This window comes from Emys orbicularis, chromosome 1 (genome assembly GCF_028017835.1).
Source record: "Emys orbicularis isolate rEmyOrb1 chromosome 1, rEmyOrb1.hap1, whole genome shotgun sequence".
NCBI classification, from domain to species: Eukaryota; Metazoa; Chordata; order Testudines; family Emydidae; genus Emys; species Emys orbicularis.
The window spans coordinates 368,755,473-368,775,487 of record NC_088683.1 but is presented as its reverse complement, the minus strand read 5'-3'; the positions used below and the strand labels follow the sequence as shown (position 1 = coordinate 368,775,487).

The 20,015-nt window shown below is 47.7% G+C and overlaps 1 protein-coding gene across 1 annotated transcript; it reads right to left on the bottom strand.

Annotated features, from left to right (window-relative positions):
- Nucleotides 1-4,783: 4,783 nt before the first annotated feature.
- Nucleotides 4,784-5,716, bottom strand: LOC135873722 (olfactory receptor 52B2-like). The gene has a single exon (XM_065398362.1). The coding sequence runs from the start codon at nucleotides 5,714-5,716 to the stop codon at nucleotides 4,784-4,786; it is 933 nt and encodes a 310-aa protein (XP_065254434.1).
- Between the last annotated feature and the right edge of the window lie 14,299 nt (nucleotides 5,717-20,015).

Here is a 20,015-nt window from a genome sequence, read left to right as displayed (position 1 = left end):
ATAGACAACTGAGTCTGTTCAAGGTCATCAGCTAAAAAAGCCATCTCATCCACAGTCTTTACAACTTTGTCCCATAGACAGTGCTTTACTTTGGCCTTATATATGCTTATGAAATGGTCTTGAGCAACAAGATAAAGCATTCCTTCAAAACTTGCCACCTCTTTACCCCTCACCCCTTCTCCCAACAAATCTTTCATTTTGTTTACCTATTCCCCATTACTCATCCCAATATCCCTTTTAAGAGTCCTAAATTTAACTGTATATGTTTCAGGGGTAATCTAAAGATACTGTTATGCAAAGTTTTCAAATTTACAACAGTCTAAAGCATCTTCAACAGGCGTTCCATTGAATACATTTTGAGCTTTACCAGTTAATTTCGCAATCAGGGCAGGAACTCTCTTATCAGGGATTTCATGTATTACACACAGCCTTTCAAAGGTAGTCAGATATTCAGCAATATCATCCTCTACTGTATGGAGGACATAAGTGTTCCCACTTGTGGATTTTTGGAGTGATGGGAGTGGTTGGGGTTGGGGGGGTTCTGGTTCTGCTTCTCTAGCAGGTCCAGTTGGTGGTATTGCTCTCTTTCTTCATGCTCTCTCTTTTTCTTCCATAGCCCTTCGGTATGCAGCCTCCTCTATGGCTGCCTCCCTGGCTGCCTCTGCCTCCATAGTTTCCCTTTCCGCAGCTGCTTCTTTGAGCCTCATTTCTGCCTGCCACATTTGAAACTTGTGGTCCTTTGCCTTCTCTGATGCTTCTAGTCTGGTCAGCTCTAGTTTTGCAGCTGCCACATTGGTAGTCATTTTCCTGCTTTCTTGAGCATATTTCCCATTTGGGTTTCCCCCACCCTCTTCAGGGTCAGGTGAGCATTACCTCATCGTAGTTCCAAACTCACCCAGGGAAGGGGTGTGAGTCACTCATGAGTCCAACAGGTCCTTTGTTGCTGCCTAGGCCAATGTCTTTTGTTCCTGTGAGGCAGGGCTGGGATTGTCCCATACATGCTCTGATGAGGTGTGAACTGCCCCTTTGCTTCTGGAAAGTTTTGCCTGGGCTTGTTTTAGGCCATGGGGAAACATTTTCAGCCTCATAACTGTATACATGAAATTACAACCTATAACATTACTACAACAATGCTCAGTACATCATAAGCCTTCTGAAGACACCCGGCATTACAAATTCTGCATTGGAAAGCACACAATTGTATTATAAGGATGAACACTGGGCGGGGTATCAATCAACCCATCCACAGCCATTGTCCAGCAAGGGAGTTACAATTCAATGCCTCACCTGCATGAGGCCACACCAGGAGCATTGCTCAACCTTGCCTGGGGACTCAGCAATGTCCCCCAGACAGGCCTGGACTTGTGTTCTCCAAGCATATGGAACTGAGGGTATAAAACAGGACACAGGGGCCCCATTCCTGGCCTTTCTCCTGCCCCCACCTATGCTGAAAGCAACAAGGACATTGATAAGACTGAAGATTCCCCCAGGGGGGACTGGCCCAGGTTTCAAGGGTAAAATCTCTGTACTATTAACTGCAATATCCAGTGGGGTGAGAAACTTAATGTTGCCCTGTCTAATAGGGTTGAGAATTTAGACAGTGTGCTTATATTTTATTTTATTTTGGTAACCAATCTGACTTTTTGCCTATCACTTAAAATCTATCTTTTGTAGTCAATACATTTGTTTTACTGTTTATCTTTACCAGTGAGTTTGTATGAAGTGTGTGGCAAAACTTTCCACTTTCCATTGACGAAGTGGTGAACCAATTAATAAATTTGCTCTGCTAATCTTGAGTAGTGCAAGATGGTATATCTTGAACTACAAGGCTGGGAGCTGGGGGGATCTGGCTGGTCCCTTTCCCTGTGTGATTCATGAGTGGCTCTGGGAGCATTTATGCAATTTAGCTGGGTGTGGGGCTCCACATGAGGTTGTGCTGATTGCTAACACCTGGAGGGGTTTTCCGCTCGTCACTACCAAGGCATTTTGAGAGACAGCCCAGGCTGGAGAGAGTTGCGGAGGCACAGTGGTCCCATGGTCCCAGGCTGGACCTCGGGTATCCCGTCACAGATGTCATCCAAGGTCTACATTTCCCTGCCATGCAGATACTTTGCCCTGGGGTTACAGGTCTGGCATAGGGAGAAAGGAAGGATCCTTTTTGCTTGCCCTTCAGTAATGTACAGCGGGAGCAAGAGGAAACTAACCCAGAGCCGGTGTGTAACAGAGTCTGTAACTTACTCTCTGCCTGTCTCCTTCCTCTCCGAGACAGAAGCTACTGGAAAAATGGGGGAAATTAAACAGATTGTGAACTTCCAGTTTATTAAGGTACAAACCTCAATTGGGGGAGGTCCCGGACGATTGGAAAAAGGCAAATATCATGCCCATCTTTTAAAAAGGGAAGGACAATCTGGGAACTACAGATGGGTCAGCCTCAACTCAGTCCCTGGAAAAATCACGGAGCAGGTCCTCCAAAAATCCATTTTTCAACACTTCGAGGAGAGGACGGTGATCAGGAACAATCAACATGGATTCACCAAGGGCAAGTCATGCCTGACCATCCTGATTGCCTTCTTAACTTTTGATACAATCTCCCACAGTATTATTGATACCAAGTTAAAAAAGTATGGATTGGATAAATGGACTATAAGGTGGATAGAAAGCTGGCCAGATCTTCGGGCTCAAAGGGTAGTGATCAACGGCTCAATGTCTAGTTGGCAGCCGGTATCAAGTGGAGTGCCCAGGCGTCTGTCCTGGAGCCGGTTTTGTTCAACGTCTTCATTAATGATCTAGATGATGGGATGGATTGCATCCTCAACAAGTTCGCTAAGCTGACACTAAGCTGGGGGGAGAGGTAGATATGCTGGAGAGTAGAGATAGGGTCTAGAGTGACCTAGACAAATTGGAGGATTCGGCCAAAAGAAACCTGATGAGGTTCAACAAGGACAAGTGCAGAGTCCTGCCCTTAGGATGGAAGAATCCAATGCACAGCTATAGGCTGAGGAGTGACTGGCTAAGTGGCAGTTCTGCAGAAAAGGATCTGGGGATTACAGTGGATGAGAAGCTGGATATGAGTTAACAGTGTGCCCTTGTTGCCAAGAAGGCTAACGACATATTGGGCTGCATTCGTAGGAGCACTGCCAGCAGATCGAGGGAAGTGATTATTCCCCTCTATTCGGCACTAGTGGGGCCACATCTTGAGTAATGTATCAAATAATGGGTCCCCCACTATAGAAGGGATGTGGACAAATTGAAGAGAGTCCAGCGGAGGGCAACAAAAATGATTAGGGGGCTGGGGCACATGACTTATGAGGAGAGGCTGAGGGAACTGGGCTTATTTAGTTTGCAGAAGAGAGGAGTGAGGGGGGATTTGATAGCAGCCTTCAAATACCTGAAGGAGGGTTCCAAAGACAATGGAGCTCGGCTGTTCTCAGTGGTGGCAGATGACAGAACAAGGAGCAAAATGGTCTCAAGTTGCAGTGGGGGAGGTCTAGGTTGGATATTAGGAAAAACTATTTCACTAGGAGGGTGGTGAAGCATTGGAATGGGTTCCCTATGGAGGTGGTGGAATCTCCATCCTTAAAAGTTTTTAAAGCCCAGCTTGACAATGTCCTGTCTGGGATGATTTAGTTGGGGTTGGTCCTGCTTTGAGCAGGGGGTTGGACTAGATGACCTCTTGAAGTCCCTTCCAACCCTGATATTCTATGAAACCTGCCCCTGTCCTGCCTCCACTCCCCAGCCTGTCTCCACACTTCCAGAGTGGGCAGTCCCCAGCTGGGATCCCCCCATCCTGAGCTATCAGCCCCCCTCGAGCCTACTCTGCACCCAGAAATTTCCTCATCTTCAAAGTGAGCTGGATAAGTTGATTGCCTACAATGGCGTATGGCCCATCTGTGACTGCTAGCAGCAAATATTTCCAATGGCTTAAAAAGATAAACACAATATGTTGGGAAGAGTTAACACAGGTATTGTAAAGGGAAATCATGCCTCACCAAGCTACTAGAATTCTTTAGGTCATCAGAAGAATCTGGAGAAGGGTGATCCAGTAGCTATAGTGCACTTGGACTTTCACCAAAGGCTCTTAGGCAAAGTAAGCTATCAATGGATAAGACAGAAGGCCCCCTCATGGATCAGTAATTGGTTAAAATATAGGAAACAAAGGGTAGGAATAAATGGTCCATTTTCACATTGGAGTGAGGTAAACAGTCTGTGGGATGCAGGCCTTGGCTACGGAATGGGGGACAGAGGCCAACAAAGCAGTGATCCTGAGAAGGATTTAGGAGTTTGAGGAGGAAATAAACTAACCCTAGGTGAGATAGCAGGTTGGTGGCAGAACCAAGACTAGAGCCCCTCTCTCCCAAATTGCAGACCAGTGCACTTCCCACGGGCCTATGGCATGGCCCCCTTTTCTGTTGCTTTCTTTTGCTATTAAGATTCCAGGTTAGACGCAACTTGTCAGAGAGGAGATGCACACACCGTGCTCTCTCATGGTGATTTTTACCTTTTTTTCTTTCATGTTTTGCTCTTTCCTTTCAACTTAGAACAAGACTCACTCGGTCTGGCTGCCTTCTGTGGCAGTGTGCAGTGCTGTTGTAGCCATGTCAGTCCCACGATATTAGAGAGACAAAGTGGGGGAGGAGATGTCTTTTATAGGACCAAATTCTGTTGCCGAGAGAGACCAGCTTTCCAGTTTACACAGTGTAAGTACATAATAAAAACAACCCTATAGGTCCAATGAAAACCTGGGTATAATTTCCAAGTCCCAAAGCATTTTCTGTTGCCTCCTTTAGCACACATTGATCACCCGTTTCAGGATCTCTTTTGTTGTCACCCCATACACGATGGGGTTTAACATGGGGGGAATGAGCATGTAGAGGTTGGCCAGTAGGTTGAGAATATAACCTGGGATGATGTGCCCAAACTGGTGTGCTAAAGAGGAGAAAAAGGATGGCATGTAGAACATCAGTATGACACAGACATGGGAGCCGCAGGTGCGGAGAGCCTTGAGCCGGGCGGCCTTCGAGGGGAGCCGGAAGACGGCCCTGAGGATAAACCCATAAGACAAAGCAATGAGCACAACATCCAAACCAATTACTATAATAGCCATGGCTACACCATACCAGAGGTTGACTGTGATGTCGTTGCAGGCCAGCCGGGCGATGCCCATGTGATCACAATAGGTGTGAGGCAGGAGGTTGGTTCTGCAGAACTTCAGCTGCTTCACGAGAAAGATGAAAGGGAAAATGATACAGAAACTTCTTGTGACAACTGACAGCCCTATTTTCCTGATGACAGACTTGGTTAGTATGATGGTGTATCTCAGGGGGTCGCAGATGGCAACGTACCGATCAAACGCCATGGCCACCAGGATGGCCGACTCGGCAATAAAACTGACATGGATGAAGAACATCTGGGTCAGGCAGGCAGCAAAAGAAATTTCTCCCGCTCTAAACCAGAATACAGCCAGCATCTTGGGCACTGCAGTGGTAGATAACAGCAGATCAGCAGCGGCCAGCATGGACATGAATAGATACATGGGCTCATGGAGGCTTCGTTCTGTTAGTATGATGAATAGTAGGAGAGAGTTCCCAAAAATTGTCGCAATGTAAATCAGACAGAAGGGGATGGCAATCCAGACATGAGACTCCTCCGTACCCAGGATGCCAGTCAGGATGTAAGTTACAGGGTCAAAAACAGTGTGATTGTCAGCTGGCATCATGTGCCATCACTTAGATCTTCTATTCAGTTTCCTGTGACTAACAACAAAAGAGAAAATCACTGAGAACTGTAGTGTCAGCTGGGACTGGAATGTATTTGTTGAGAATATCATAGATACCATCAAAAACTTCATTGTATGACAGCTGCCTGTCCTGTGTGACCGTAAATCCAGTAACACTCTCGTACTGCGGAACAGTAATAGGAAGAGAGCCTGAGACATAAGCCCTAGTATTAGAGTCCTAGTATAAGGGCTGAGGCCTGGGCTAAAGTAATGGTCAAAACTTTGTTGATATAAAGCAAAAATAGGCTGTGAGCTAGAGGTAGGCCCTGCTCACAGCATCTGGCAAGCACAGGGCTGATATTTCAAATCCACACGTTTCTAAGAGGTGCTGGGCACAGAGCACTCATGCAAACACATTCCATAAAGGTGGTACCAGAACACCTCCATACCAACACATTCCCTAAAGATAAGAGGAACATGATGAATCCATCGTAAAGATAAGGTCAGGATGAGAGTGTGATGGGTAGAGATGTACAAGGTGTTGGGTGGAACCCAACTATGTCAGAGGGTGTCAATTAACTATGTTAAAGGGGCAATATATAACTTGTTTGTATTGATGTATGAAATGGAGCCTCAAAGGGAGTGTCTCTGTCTAACCTGGGGAGAAAAAGAAAGTCACACTGTTCACTGAGCTGGACCATTCTAACTGGCATACATGTATTAGTGCTCCAGTAGAGTCTGTGGGATACTAGTACCGTGCTTCATCGACAATAAACCTGGCTGGTTGCCTTCGTACCTTAACGGATCTTCTGGTCATTGGGTGGTTCGCTCGAGGTCTGCTGTGCCAACTGTCTGCAGAGCTGGGAAAGGACACAGCGAGAACACACACATACACAGCCGAACATTTTACCACACTGGTGACCCACAAGTTACGTACTGCCCCTCTGATGTAATATCTCCATTCCAAAAAAGGGATGATGACTTGGATGGTTCTGGCCCCAGGTGAAGCAGGACGCTCCCTCCTGCTGTCCACAGCAGAATCTCTCCTTCACACGTTTGCTACAGTCACTCTCAGGTCTCAAGTAGTGACTGTGAAAGTGAGGTAAAGAAGCCACACGACTGGTTCTTCTGGCACCTACCCCAGTTTCACACTCACAATTGCAGAGTCACTCCCATTTTATAATAGGGTGAGAGCAGAACCTCTTTCCTTCACAATCCTCCTGCTGGATCCCTCAGGCTCTGAGGCCTTCACCCAACCAACACTCAAGCACACGAGTAAACTCATTCACGAGCAACTCGCATTGAGTTTGATGAAAATACTCACCTGAGTAAAGTTACACGTTTTTTCAGGATTTGGTCCTATATATGTGAAGCCAATCTCAATTAAGGTCTGGTCTGCACTACAGACCTATATTGGGATAACCACGTTGCTCAGTGGTGTGAAAAATCCACACCTGTGAGCGACATAGATACACCAACCTGACACACACACACACACACACACACACACACACACACACCCCGTGTAGACATAGCTACCGCCTCTCGGGGAGGTGGATTAACTACGCTGCCGGGGGAGCTCTCCCCCATCAGCACAGAGCGTCGCCACTAACGCACCACAGCGGTGCAGCTGCGCGGACGCAGCATTTTAAACCTAGCCGAGCTGGTAGCTCTGCTCCAGAGAACTACAGCTGCAGTAGGTGGAGGGGGACCAGATGTCCTGTTTTTAAAGGGACAGTCCCGTATTTAAGCCCTCCTGCAGGTGTCCCGACTTTTTCTTCAAACAGGCAAACTTGTCCCATATTTTCTATCTCCCCCCATCCGCACTAGCAGGTCCTGCTGCTGGCCAGATCCCTGCTTCCCAGATGCCTGCCTACCAACGGTGAGTGGGGGGGGAGGATCCAGGGGGTGACGATGGGGGTGGGTGTGCAAGGCTGGTGGCAGGCTGAAGATGCAGCACATAGAGCCGGCTGCTCCCCCTGCTTGTCTGTCAGCGCAGCCCCTACTGTGCGCCGGCTCGTGGCCAGCAGGGCCCCACCCCCCGTCCCATTTCCCACCGTCACTGGCTGCGCACTGCAGTGGCTGGTGCGTACAGGCAGGCACCAGACAGCAGCCAGTTACATGTCGCCTCTGCTGCCCACCCATCAGCCCTTTACATACTCCCCCTCTCGCTGTCCTCTCCCTGCTTTGCCTCTTCACTCCCCCAAACCCCGCTGCTCTCCCAGATCCTGACTGCAAGTGGGGCACATCCCGCTTCCAGCCCTGTGCAGAGAACCAGCCCCTCACAGAGCACTCAGCTCACGAGCAGCCTGACTGGCAGGTTCCTTCCTTTCCCCACTGCCTCTGGCTGGGCCCTGGGAAAGCCAAAGACCCTCTGGCTCAGGATGCTGGACAGGAGGTGCTGAGACCTGCATGTGCCAAAGCCCCGCACAGCGCTGGTACGGGGAAGCCTCTCCGTCCCTCAGCTAAGCTCTGGGAGGAGGGGGAAGAAATTTCAGCCTGTTCATGCCCTGAACTTGCAGGCTTCACAGCAGCCCCCGGGGCAGGGGCTTAGCACCCACTTCACCCCCCAGCTCCTCCCCCTGGCAATTACAGGCCAGTAAGCAAGACTTCAGTACCGGACAAACTGGTTGAAATTATAGTAAAGAGCAAAATTGTCAGACACATAAATTAACATAATTTGTTGGGAAGAGTCAACAAGTTTTTTTCTAAAGGAAAATCATGCCTCACCAATCTGCTAGAATTATTTGAGGGGGTCAACAAGCATGTGAACAAAGGGGATCCAGTGGATATAGTGTACTTAGGTTTTCAGAAAGCCTTTGACAAGGTCCGTCACTAAAGGCTGTTAAGTAAAGTAAGCTGTCATGGGATAAGAGGGAAGATCCTCTGATGGATTGGTAACTGGTTAAAAGATAGGAAACAAAGGGTAGGAATAAATGGTCAGTTCTCAGAATGGTGAGTAGTAAATAGTTGTGTCCCCCATGGGTCTGTACTGGGACCAGTCCTATTCAACATATTCATAAATGGACTATAAAAAGGGGTAAACAGTGAAGTGGCAAAATGTGCAGATGATACAAAACTACTCAAGAAAGTTAAATGCCAGGCAGACTGTGAAGAGCTACAAAAGGATCTCTCAAAACTGCGCGACTGGAGAAGAAAATGGTAGAAGAAATTCAGTGTTGATAAATGCAATGTAATGCATATTGGAAAACATAATCTCAACTATACCTATAAAATGATGGGCTCTAAATTAGCTGTTACAACTCAAGAAAGAGATCTTGGCATCATTGTGGGTAATTCTCTGAAAACATCCACTCAATGTGCAACGGCAGCCAAAAAAACGAACAGAATACATAAGAACATAAGAACGGCCATACTGGGTCAGACCAAAGGTCCATCTAGCCCAGTATCCTGTCTGCCGACAGTGGCCAATGCCAGGTGCCCCAGAGGGAATGAACCTAACAGGTAATGATCAAGTGATCTCTCTCCTGCCATCCATCTCCACCCTCTGACAAACAGAGGCTAGGAACACCCTTCCTTACCCATACTGGCTAATAGCCATTACTGGACTTAACCTCCATGAATTTATCTAGTTCTCTTTTAAACCCTGTTATAGTCCTAACCTTCACAACCTCCTCAGGCAAGGAGTTCCACAGGTTGACTGTGCGCTGTGTGAAGAAGAACTTCCTTTTATTTGTTTTAAACCTGCTCCCCATTCATTTCATTTGGTGGCCCCTAGTTCTTGTATTATGGGAATAAGTAAATAACTTTTCCTTATCCACTTTCTCCACATCACTCATGATTTTATATACCTCTATCTTATCCCCCCTTAGTCTCCTCTTTTCCAAAGTGAAGAGTCCTAGCCTCTTTAATCTCTCCTCATATGGGACCCGTTCCAAACCCCTAATCATTTTAGTTGCCTTTTTCTGAACCTTTTCTAGTGCCAGTATATCTTTTTTGAGATGAGGAGACCACATCTGTACGCAGTATTCGAGATGAGGGCGTACCATCAATTTATATAAGGGCAATAATATATTCTCAGCCTTATTCTCTATCCCCTTTTTAATGATTCCTAACATCCTGTTTGCTTTTTTGACCGCCTCTGCACACTGCGTGGACATTTTCAGAGAACTATCCACGATGACTACAAGATCTTTTTCCTGACTTGTTGTAGCTAAATTAGCCCCCATCATATTGTATGTATAGTTGGGGTTATTTTTTCCAATGTGCATTACTTTACATTTATCCACATTAAATTTCATTTGCCATTTTGTTGCCCAATCACTTAGTTTTGTGAGATCTTTTTGAAGTTCTTCACAGTCTGCTTTGGTCTTAACTATCTTGAGCAGTTTAGTATCATCTGCAAACTTTGCCACCTCACTGTTTACCCCTTTCTCCAGATCATTTATGAATAAGTTGAATAGGATTGGTCTGAGGACTGACCCTCGGGGAACACCACTAGTTACCCCTCTCCATTCTGAGAATTTACCATTAATTCCTACCCTTTGTTCCCTGTCTTTTAACCAGTTCTCAATCCATGAAAGGACCTTCCCTTTTATCCCATGGCAGCTTAATTTACATAAGAGCCTTTGGTGAGGGACCTTGTCAAAGGCTTTCTGGAAATCTAAGTACACTATGTCCACTGGATCCCCCTTGTCCACTTGTTTGTTGACCCCTTCAAAGAATTCTAATAGATTAGTAAGACACAATTTCCCTTTACAGAAACCATGTTGACTATTGCTCAACAGTTTATGTTTTTCTATGTGTCGGACAATTTTATTCTTAACTATTGTTTCAACTAATTTGCCCGGTACAGATGTTAGACTTACCAGTCTGTAATTGCCGGGATCACCTCTAGAGCCCTTTTTAAATATTGGCGTTACATTAGCTAACTTCCAGTCATTGGGTACAGAAGTTGATTTACAGGATAGGTTACAAACCTTAGTTAACAGTTCCGCAACTTCACATTTGAGTTCTTTCAGAACTCTTGGGTGAATGCCATCTGGTCCCGGTGACTTGTTAATGTTAAGTTTATCAATTAATTCCAAAACCTCCTCTAGTGACACTTCAATCCGTGACAGTTCCTCAGATTTGTCACCTACAAAAGCCAGCTCAGGTTTGGGAATTTCCCTAACATCCTCAGCCGTGAAGACTGAAGCAAAGAATCCATTTAGTTTCTCCGCAATGACTTTATCGTCTTTAAGCGCTCCTTTTGTATCTCGATCGTCCAGGGGCCCCACTGGTTGTTTAGCAGGCTTCCTGCTTCTGATGTACTTAAAAAACATTTTGTTATTACCTTTTGAGTTTTTGGCTAGCTGTTCTTCAAACTCCTTTTTGGCTTTTCTTATTACATTTTTACACTCAGTTTGGCAGTGCTTATGCTCCGTTCTATTTATTTAATGAATCTTGGGAATTATTAAGAAAGGGATAGATAATAACACAGAAAATATAATATTGCTTCTATATAAATTCATGGTATGCCCACATCTTGAACACTGTGTGCAGATGTGGTCGCTCCATCTCAAAAATGGATATATTGGAATAGGAAAAGGTATAGAAAAGGGCAACAAAATGATTAGGGGTATGGAACGGCTTCTATATGAGGAGAGATTGATAAGACTGGGACTTTTCAGCTTGGAAAAGAAATGACGAGGGGGGATATGATAGAGGTCTATAAAATCATGACTGATGTGGAGAAAGTAAATAAGGAAGTGATATTTACTCCTTCTCATAACACAAGAACTAGGGGTTACTAAATGAAATTAATAGGCAGCAAGTTTAAAACAAACAAAAAGAAGTATTTCTTTGCACAAGCCACAGTCAACCTGTGGAACTCTTTGCAAGAGGATGTTGTGAAGGCGAAGACTATAAAAGGGTTATAAAAAGAACTAGATAAATTCATGGAGGATAGATCCATCAATGGCTATTAGCCAGGATGGGCAGGGATGGTGTTCCTAGCCTCTGTTTGCCAGAGGCTGGGAATGGGTGACAGGGGATGGATCACTTGATGATGACCTGTTCTGTTTATTCCCTCTGGGGCACCTGGCATTGGCCACTGTCGGAAGACAGGATACTGGACTGGATGGACCTTTGATCTGACCCAGTGTGGCCATTCTTATGTTCTTATCCCTTCCCCCACTCCTCCTCCCCTGTGGTTGGAAGAAACTCTTGTCCCTTCCCTCCCACACTGTGCTGAAAGGCTGCTGCTGTCCACATTCTGGTTTGAACACTGGCCGAAACCTGGGGGGGTATGTGACCTTGCATGCCCTCCCACATGTTGCCTCAGGAAGACACGGTGCGAGGTACCAGGAGATGCGAGTCCATCCCAGGGTCCCAGCCAGGCATTGAGGGCAGAGCGCGCCAGACAGGGAGGGTTAGGTCGGTTGGTCGGTCACCCCCCTCTGTGAGAGAGGTGTACAGGAGTGTGTCTGTGTGAGCTCTCCCCGTCTGTGTGTGTGTGGGGGGGAGGGCTGTGTGTGTCACCCCTCCCTGTGTGAACCCTAAAGCCTTAAAGAGAAGAAGGTAGTTAAAAAGAATCCAACTATGCAGTAGTTGTTTTTAACAGGGGCTCAGTCAACTTGTTGTTAATTTGAACATTTGTACTGCATAGTTCTGATTGATTGCCATGGAACTCGCTTGAATATGGGTAATTTTACCAGGTGTCCCGTATTCAGCACAGGGAGATGAGGTCACCATAAGAAGGTGGAACATTGGTATCAAAGCAGCGCTTATAATCGGCTGCTCCAGGGTCCTACAGTTCGGACATTCACAGCTAAGCTCCTTGAAACCAGCTAATTTCTGCCAACTTGAACGGACCCAGTCCTGGGGTCCTTATGGCGTTAATGGAAGTGTTGCCTGAGTGAGGACCTCGGGATTTGGGGTGTAGAATATTACAGGGCCTGAGTAGATTACCAATGAGGTTTACTCTGAAAAGTGATGTAACCAAGAATGGCCCAGTCCAGAGCCCATTGAGTTCAACAGCAAGACCCCCAGTGACGTCCGTGGAAGTGCATCAGGGTAACCCGGAGACCTCTTCCTAACACTGAACCCCAACGCAGTCACAGGAGCATTATCTCAGTGCCCCGGCTCCCGTCCTGCCCCTGCACTCAGAGTTACACACCCCCATTCTATCCAACCCCAGCTCAAACATTGCACAGGTTTCATGTCTTTCCATTCGCCCCTTCACAGCTTCATTCCATGCAAACGACTCACCAGGCTCCGGCCCCAGCTGGGGAGGAGGAATCTCTGCCTGTGACCGGGTCGGGGAGCTGCAGGTGGCGGGGAATCTGCACTGACCAGGGCTGAGGTACAGGGATATTTATACTGCTGTCCTGTGAATCCCGGGGGGGGGGGCTCAGAGCCAGCACAGAGCCACAGGGACCTGCCTCTGTGACTGGCTCAGGTGGGGAAGAGCAGCAGAGAATTAACCCTTTCCTCCTCTCACTTGTTTGATCTGATCATTTCTCCTTTTATATGTTATTTAGAAAGGTCCTTGTGACTCTGAGGCCCCCGGCAAAGAGTTCCCTGTTCCTTGCAAACAGCTCTTGTCTCAGGCCTGACAAACTCACTACACCACACACAAGGCTTATGGAATATTTACCCATAAAGAGTAGCATGTAAGGTGTGTGCAGAAAGCTTGTAACTTCTCAAGCTTCATAACCATTGCAAAAGGCATGTCCAGGTAATTGTTAACAGATAACATATTGATATTGACAGTGTGTTTTATGGACTTGGAGGAGAAGTTAGTTATCAGGGCATAGTGTGTTTTGGTGATGGCCAATCCTGGAGGGCATCGTCACCCCACCCTGGTTAGCCGGGGATGTAATGCCAGGCTCAATTGTCCACCCTTGCTCCAGCCGAAGATTATCTATGGGAAACCATCAGAGACAACTGCAGTCAACACCACTTGGAGATAAATAAAGGATCCTTACAACATACAGCATTGCGGGCCTATGAACAGAGACAAAATGCTGTGGGGAGTGGCCGTCTGGATTCTTTCACAGAGGAGACATCTCCTGGTGCGGGGACATCTCCTGGTGCGGGGACGTTCTTATGAAAAATTGGATCCTGGAGTCAGGGGGTAACAGGGTGACAGTCCTGGGAGCCATGAGAACCAACGCAGTCGTTTTTACACAGACTGCCTTCAGTCTCACTTAGTGCAACCATCCTGAAAACCTATATGTGTGTGTGCCATGTCGTTGTAGCTCCGTCAGTCCCAGGATATTAGAGAGACAAGGTGGGGGAGGGAATATCTTTTACTGGACCAACTTCTGTCGGCCTGTTCACCTTGAATGGTCCCTTTGAATAGGTGCAAACTACTCACACTAAACTATCTGTTCCACCTTGTATTTAGCTGGAATATCCCAATACCTTTCTGAGAACCTGAAGAACTGCTTTCCACAACACAAGTTGGTCCAATAAAAGACCCACCCCTTGTCTCGCTCTATGTGTATATGTAAGATGGTAGGTGGTAGAGAGAGGGGAAATCAGGAGCTGCTCTTCCTCTCATAGCACTAGAACAAGGGACATGCAAGGAAAGTAAAAGGTGGCAAATCAAACCCAATATAAGGGAATACTTTCCCACAAAACATGTAATCAAACTGTGGAACTCACTGCTGCAGGATTTTGTTGAGGCCAAAACTTTAGCAAGATTCATAAAGGGATTGGACATTTATCTGGGTATCAAAAATACCCAGAGTTACCAGACCTAATGACAACACACATTTTGGAAGGGAGAGTGAACCCCAGGGCTCAGGGTTGAAGCCAATCTCTGTTAGAGATAAGGATGGGACGCAGGCTGTGAGGGGAAGATTATCCCATATCCCCCTCATGAGAGATTTTCACAGCTTCTTCTGAAGCATCTGGTGCTGGCCATGGGCTACTGGGCTAGATGGACCCGGCTCTGATCCAATCTGGTGGTTCCCATGTTCCTCTACCAAGGTGCAGAGTTGACCTGCTGCAGCCCCCAACCTGGGACTCACCTCAGCCAAGATTTCAAGAGGTGCTGAGCTCTCGCAGCTCCCACGCTCTGCCACTGGAGTGGCGGGTGCTCAGCGGCTGTGAAAAGCCAGATCCTGAATGACTGAAGCTCAGCATCCAAACAGGAGGGGAGAAGCTCCAAAAAGTGTGTGTGGCGGGGGGGCCCACTGGTGCCTGAACTGTGGCCTGCCCCCCCGCACTGCCCCTTTCCCCAAGGCCCCACTTGCCCAGCCCCTCCGCCTGAGAACCCACCTCACCTCCCTCCCTGAGCCACCTCCCTGCACCGCCCCTTCCCCTGACACCCCACCCCACTCATTCTCCCCAAACCCCACCCTCGTACCACCCTCCCCCTGAGACCTCACCCCACCCCTTCTCCCCGAGACCCGCCCCCCACTCACTCCTCTCCACCATCTCCTCCTGTCGCTCGCCCTTCTGGCTCATAAACTTTGGGAGGACTTAGCCCTCTGACTTTTATAAGTGATGGGGCCATGGCCGTTGCCCCCCCCCTCATTCCGGTGCCCCTGCGTCCAAACCTGAAACCCTTTAAAGCCGCAGCCAGTTTTCAAAATGTTTGCCTTGAGTGTAGGGGCCTGGACTAGATGACCCGTTGCGGTCCCTTCCAGTCCTACATGTCTAGGATTATCACTGGGTAATGTCCCCTAGGGATTCCGGGTCCGGTGGGCTGTCCTGATTGCTTCTGTCAGCGAGGGGCAAAGTCAGAGAATTTGTCTTCTCAGTCCAGACTTGACTGGCAGCAATAGTAAAGGTGCCAGGAGAGAAGGCTGCCATCGGCCTGTTTGACTCTGTCCATTACTGTCTGGGCGTCAGGGACCACAGGTCTTGAAGATCGGTCTACATGGCCCTTAGGCACCAGTACACACCTGTTACAAAGTGGGTTTTTCTTCCTTATTATGTTATATGCGAGCCTACTTGAGTCTTACAGTTTTGAATGAATACTGTGTGTGCCTCAATTTCCCTGTTGTGCTGCACCACAATGCCTAGGTGGTGGGAATTAGGGTGTGTGACTATTGCTGAGGCCCTCGGGGCCAGGTGAGGCGGCTCCAGCTGCCTGAATGTAAGCGATGGCTGGTGCCCTTCGTCACCTGAGACCCAGGAGGGGGATGCAACCAGGTGACACTTTGCCTGGGAAGGGAGACACAGACCAGGAGAAGGAGCAATGGGCGTGTCAGAGGTTGGGCCACTGGAAGCTGGGCAGTCTGCTGTGGGGGACTCGGAGAGATGGGAGTCTGGGGTGTCCGGCCCGGGGTCCCCCAAAGATGAATTTACTGAGTCACTGATTTTTGTGCTAACAAGTTCTGTTCTACATTCTGTTCCTTCGAGAAATAAACCTTCTGTTTTACACGCTGGCTGAGAGTCACGGCTGACTGCAGAGTCGGGGGGCAGGGCCCTGTGGCTTCCCCACAACCTCCTCCTTCACCTTGGGGCTTTTCACCATGACTAAAAAGACTTGGGCTGTTCAGCTTAGAAAAAAGACCTCTAAGGGGGGATATGACAGAGGTCTATAAAATCATGACTGGTGTGGAAAAATTGAATAGAGAAATGTTATTTATTTTCTCACAATATACAAAAACCAGAGGTTGCGCGATGTAATTAATAGGCAGCGGATTTAATACAAACAAGAGGACATATTTTTTCAAGCAACACAGATGCAACCTGTGGAACTCATTGCAAGGGGATGTAGTGATGGCCAAAAGTAGAACTGCATTCAAAGAAGAACTAGACACATGTATAACTGGGGAAAAAAAGAAATAGATCAGTCCATGGAGGATCGATCCATCAATAGCTATTATTCAATATGGTCAGGGTGACTCTTACTGAATGGGGGAGGCAACCTAGTGACAGAGGATGTGGAAATAGCTGAAGTACTCAATGCTTTTTTTGCCTTGATCTTCACAGACAACGTCAGCTCCCAGACTGCTGCATTGGGCAACACAGTATGGGCAGGAGGTGAGCAGCCCTCAGTGGTGAAGGAACAGGTTAAGGACTATTTAGAAAAGTTGGACATGCACAAGTCCATGGGTCCAGATCTAATGCATCCAAGGGTGCTGAGGGAGTTGGCTGATGTGATTGCAAAGCCATTGGCCATTATCTTTGAAAATTGGTGGTGATCGGGGAGGTCCCGGAAGATTGGAAAAAGGCAAATTTAGTGCCCATATTTTAACAAGGGAAGAAAGAGAACCTGGGAAACTACACACTGGTCAGCCTCACTTCAGTACCTGGCAAAATCATGGAGCAGGTCCTCAAGGAATCCATTTTGAAGCACTTGGAGGAAAGGTGATCAGGAACAGTCAGCATGGATTCACCAAGGGCAAGTCATGCCTGACCAACCTGAGTGCCTTCTATGATGAGATAACTGGCTCTGTGGAGATGGGGAAGTGGTGGATGTGATATATCTTGACTTTAGCAAAGCTTTTGATACGGTCTCCCACAGTATTCTTTCCAGCAAGTTAACGAAATATGGATTGAATGAATGGACTATAAGGTGGATAGAAAGCAGTGACCCTGAGAAGGATTTAGGAGTTCATATATCTTTGTGGAAGTTGCTGTAAAGAAAAACAAGTTATTGGGTTTGATACTGGGGTGCCTGGGTATAATTCTAGGGCCTGTGTTATACAGGAGGTCAGACTGTGGTTCCTTCTGGCCTTAAACATTATGAATCACCATGTTTGCTGTGGGGTGGGGTGTGGGGGTCTGTGCTGCCCAAGCCATGTCTTCATGGGGTGGATCTCCAGGTCGAGGAGGCCCATGATGGCACAGTCAAAGCCACCCCTGCTCGGGTTCTGGGCTGTGCGGAGGAGGGCCATGCAATCCCTGCGCTGTCTCCCTGAGAAGACTTGCTCCTGACTTCCATGCTGGCCCCAAAGTGTGCTCACTTTGCCAAATTGGAAATTGAGGAGGAAAGAAACTCTCCCAAGGTGACACAGCAGGTCAGTGGCAGAATGAACACTAGAGCCGCCGTCTCCCAATGTGTAGCACAGTGAACTTCCCATGGGTGTATGGCATGTCCTCCTTGGCTGCTGCTTTCCTTTGCCATTAAGAGTCCAGCTCAGATGCAGCTTGTCACAGAGGAGATGCACACACCGTGCTCTCTCACAAGGTGATTTTACATTTGTGCTTTCTTGTTTTGTTGTTTCCCTTCAATTTAGAACAGAGACTCATACAGTCTGGCCGCCTTTTGTTGAAGTGAGCAGTGTTGTTGTAGCCATGTGCGTCCCAGGATATTAGAGAGACAAGGGCCGTCTTCCAGCTCCCATCCAAGGACGCCCGGCTCAAGGCTCTCCGCACCTGCGGCTCCCACCTCTGTGTCATACTGATGTTCTACATGCCATCCTTTTTCTCTTATTTTGCACACCGATTTGGGCACATCATCCCAGGTTATATTCTCAACCTACTGGCCAACCTCTATGTGCTTATTCCCCCCATGTTAAACCCCATCGTGTATGGGGTGAGAACAAAAGAGATCCTGAAACGGGTGATCAATGTGTTTTATCGATGCTGCAGCAGAAGCTTCCTGCTGAGCTAAATCAGGCAACAGAAAATGCTTTGGGAGTTGGAAATTAAAGCCAGGTTGTCACTGGAACTCTAGGGGTGTTTTAACTATGTACTTACATTGTGTGAGCTCGAAAGCTGGTGTCTCTCCATCAGAATTTGGGTCCAATGAAAGCTATTTCCTAAAACATGCTGCAAGTTGGGGAATCAGCCAGTTATTAGCTCCCCAGAGGTAACAGCAAGGAAAGTAACCAACGCCCGGGCAGGTTGTCAAACAACCCATCAACAGCCATTGTCCAGCAAGGGAGCTACAATGCAATGACTCACCTGCATGAGGCCATACCAAGGGAATTGCTCAACCTTGCCTGGAGACTCAGCAATGTCCCCCAGACATACCTGGGCTTGTGTTCTCCAAGCACATGGACTGAGGGTATCAAACAGGACATGGGGGGGGGGCATGCTGGGCCTTTCTCCTGCCCCCACCTACGCTGCAAGCCACAGGGACACCCTGAACACTCCACCTGGGGCGACTGGCCCACATTTCAAGGGTAACATCTGAGTACTATGAACTGCAGTATCCAGTGGCATGAGAAAAACTGCTTAATCTAGATGTTGCCCAGTCTAATAGGGTTGAGAGTTTAAACTGTGTGCTTATATTGTACACCTCTACCCCAATATAACGCGACCCAATATAATACGAATTCAGATATAACGCGGTAAAGCAGTGCTCCGGGGGGGGGGGGGGCTGTACGCTCCGGCGGCTCAAAGAAAGTTCGATATAATGCAGTTTCACCTATAAAGCGGTAAGATTTTTTGGCTCCCGAGGACAGCGTTATATCGGGGTAGAGGTGTATTTTATTTCGGTAACTACTCTGACTTTTTGCCTCTGGCTTAATATCAATACATTTGTTTTACTGTTTAGCTTTCCAGTGAATTTGTATGAAGTGTGTGACTAATCTGCTCAGGTTTACAAAGGCTGGTGTATGTCCACTTTCCATTGATGAAGTGGTGAACCAATTAATAAATCTGCATTGCTCGTCTTCAGCAGGGCAAGACGGTATATTCCTGATGTGCAGTGCTGGGAGCTGGGGGGGGATTTGGCTGGTGCCTTTCCCTGTGTGATTCATGAGTGGCTCTGGGAGCATTCATGAAATCTAGCTGGGTGTGGGGCTCCACATGAGGTTGTACTACATGATAACAACACCTGGAGGGGTTTTCTGCTGGTCACTAGCAAGGCATTGTGAGAGACAGCCCAGACTGGAGAGAGTTCAGGGGGCACAGTCGTCCCAGAGTCCCAGGCTGCACCCCAGGGATCCCGTCACAGATGTCATCCAGGGTCTACATCTCCCTGCCATGCAGACTCTTTCCCCTGGGGTTACAGGATTGGCCAGCGGAGAAAGGAAGGATCCTTTTCTCTTGTCCTTCTGTGATGTACAGCAGGATCAAGAACAACTAACCTAGAGCCGGTGTGTAACTGGGTCTGTAACTAACTCTCCGCCTCCCTCCTTCCTCCCCGAGCCAGAAGGCTCCCCACCCTCAACCAGAAGCTCCTGGAAAAATGGGGAAAAAAGAAGAAGAAGAATCTGGGGAACTACGGACCGGTCAGCCTCATCTCAGTCCCTGGAAAAATCATGGAGCAGGTCCTCAAAAAATCCATTTTGAAGCACTTGGAGGAGAGGAAGGTGATCAGGAACAGTCAACATGGATTCACCAAGGGCAAGCCATGCCTGACCAAACTGATGGCCTTCTATGATGAGATAACTGGCTCTGTGCATATGGGGAAAGCGGTGATGTGATATATCTTTTGATA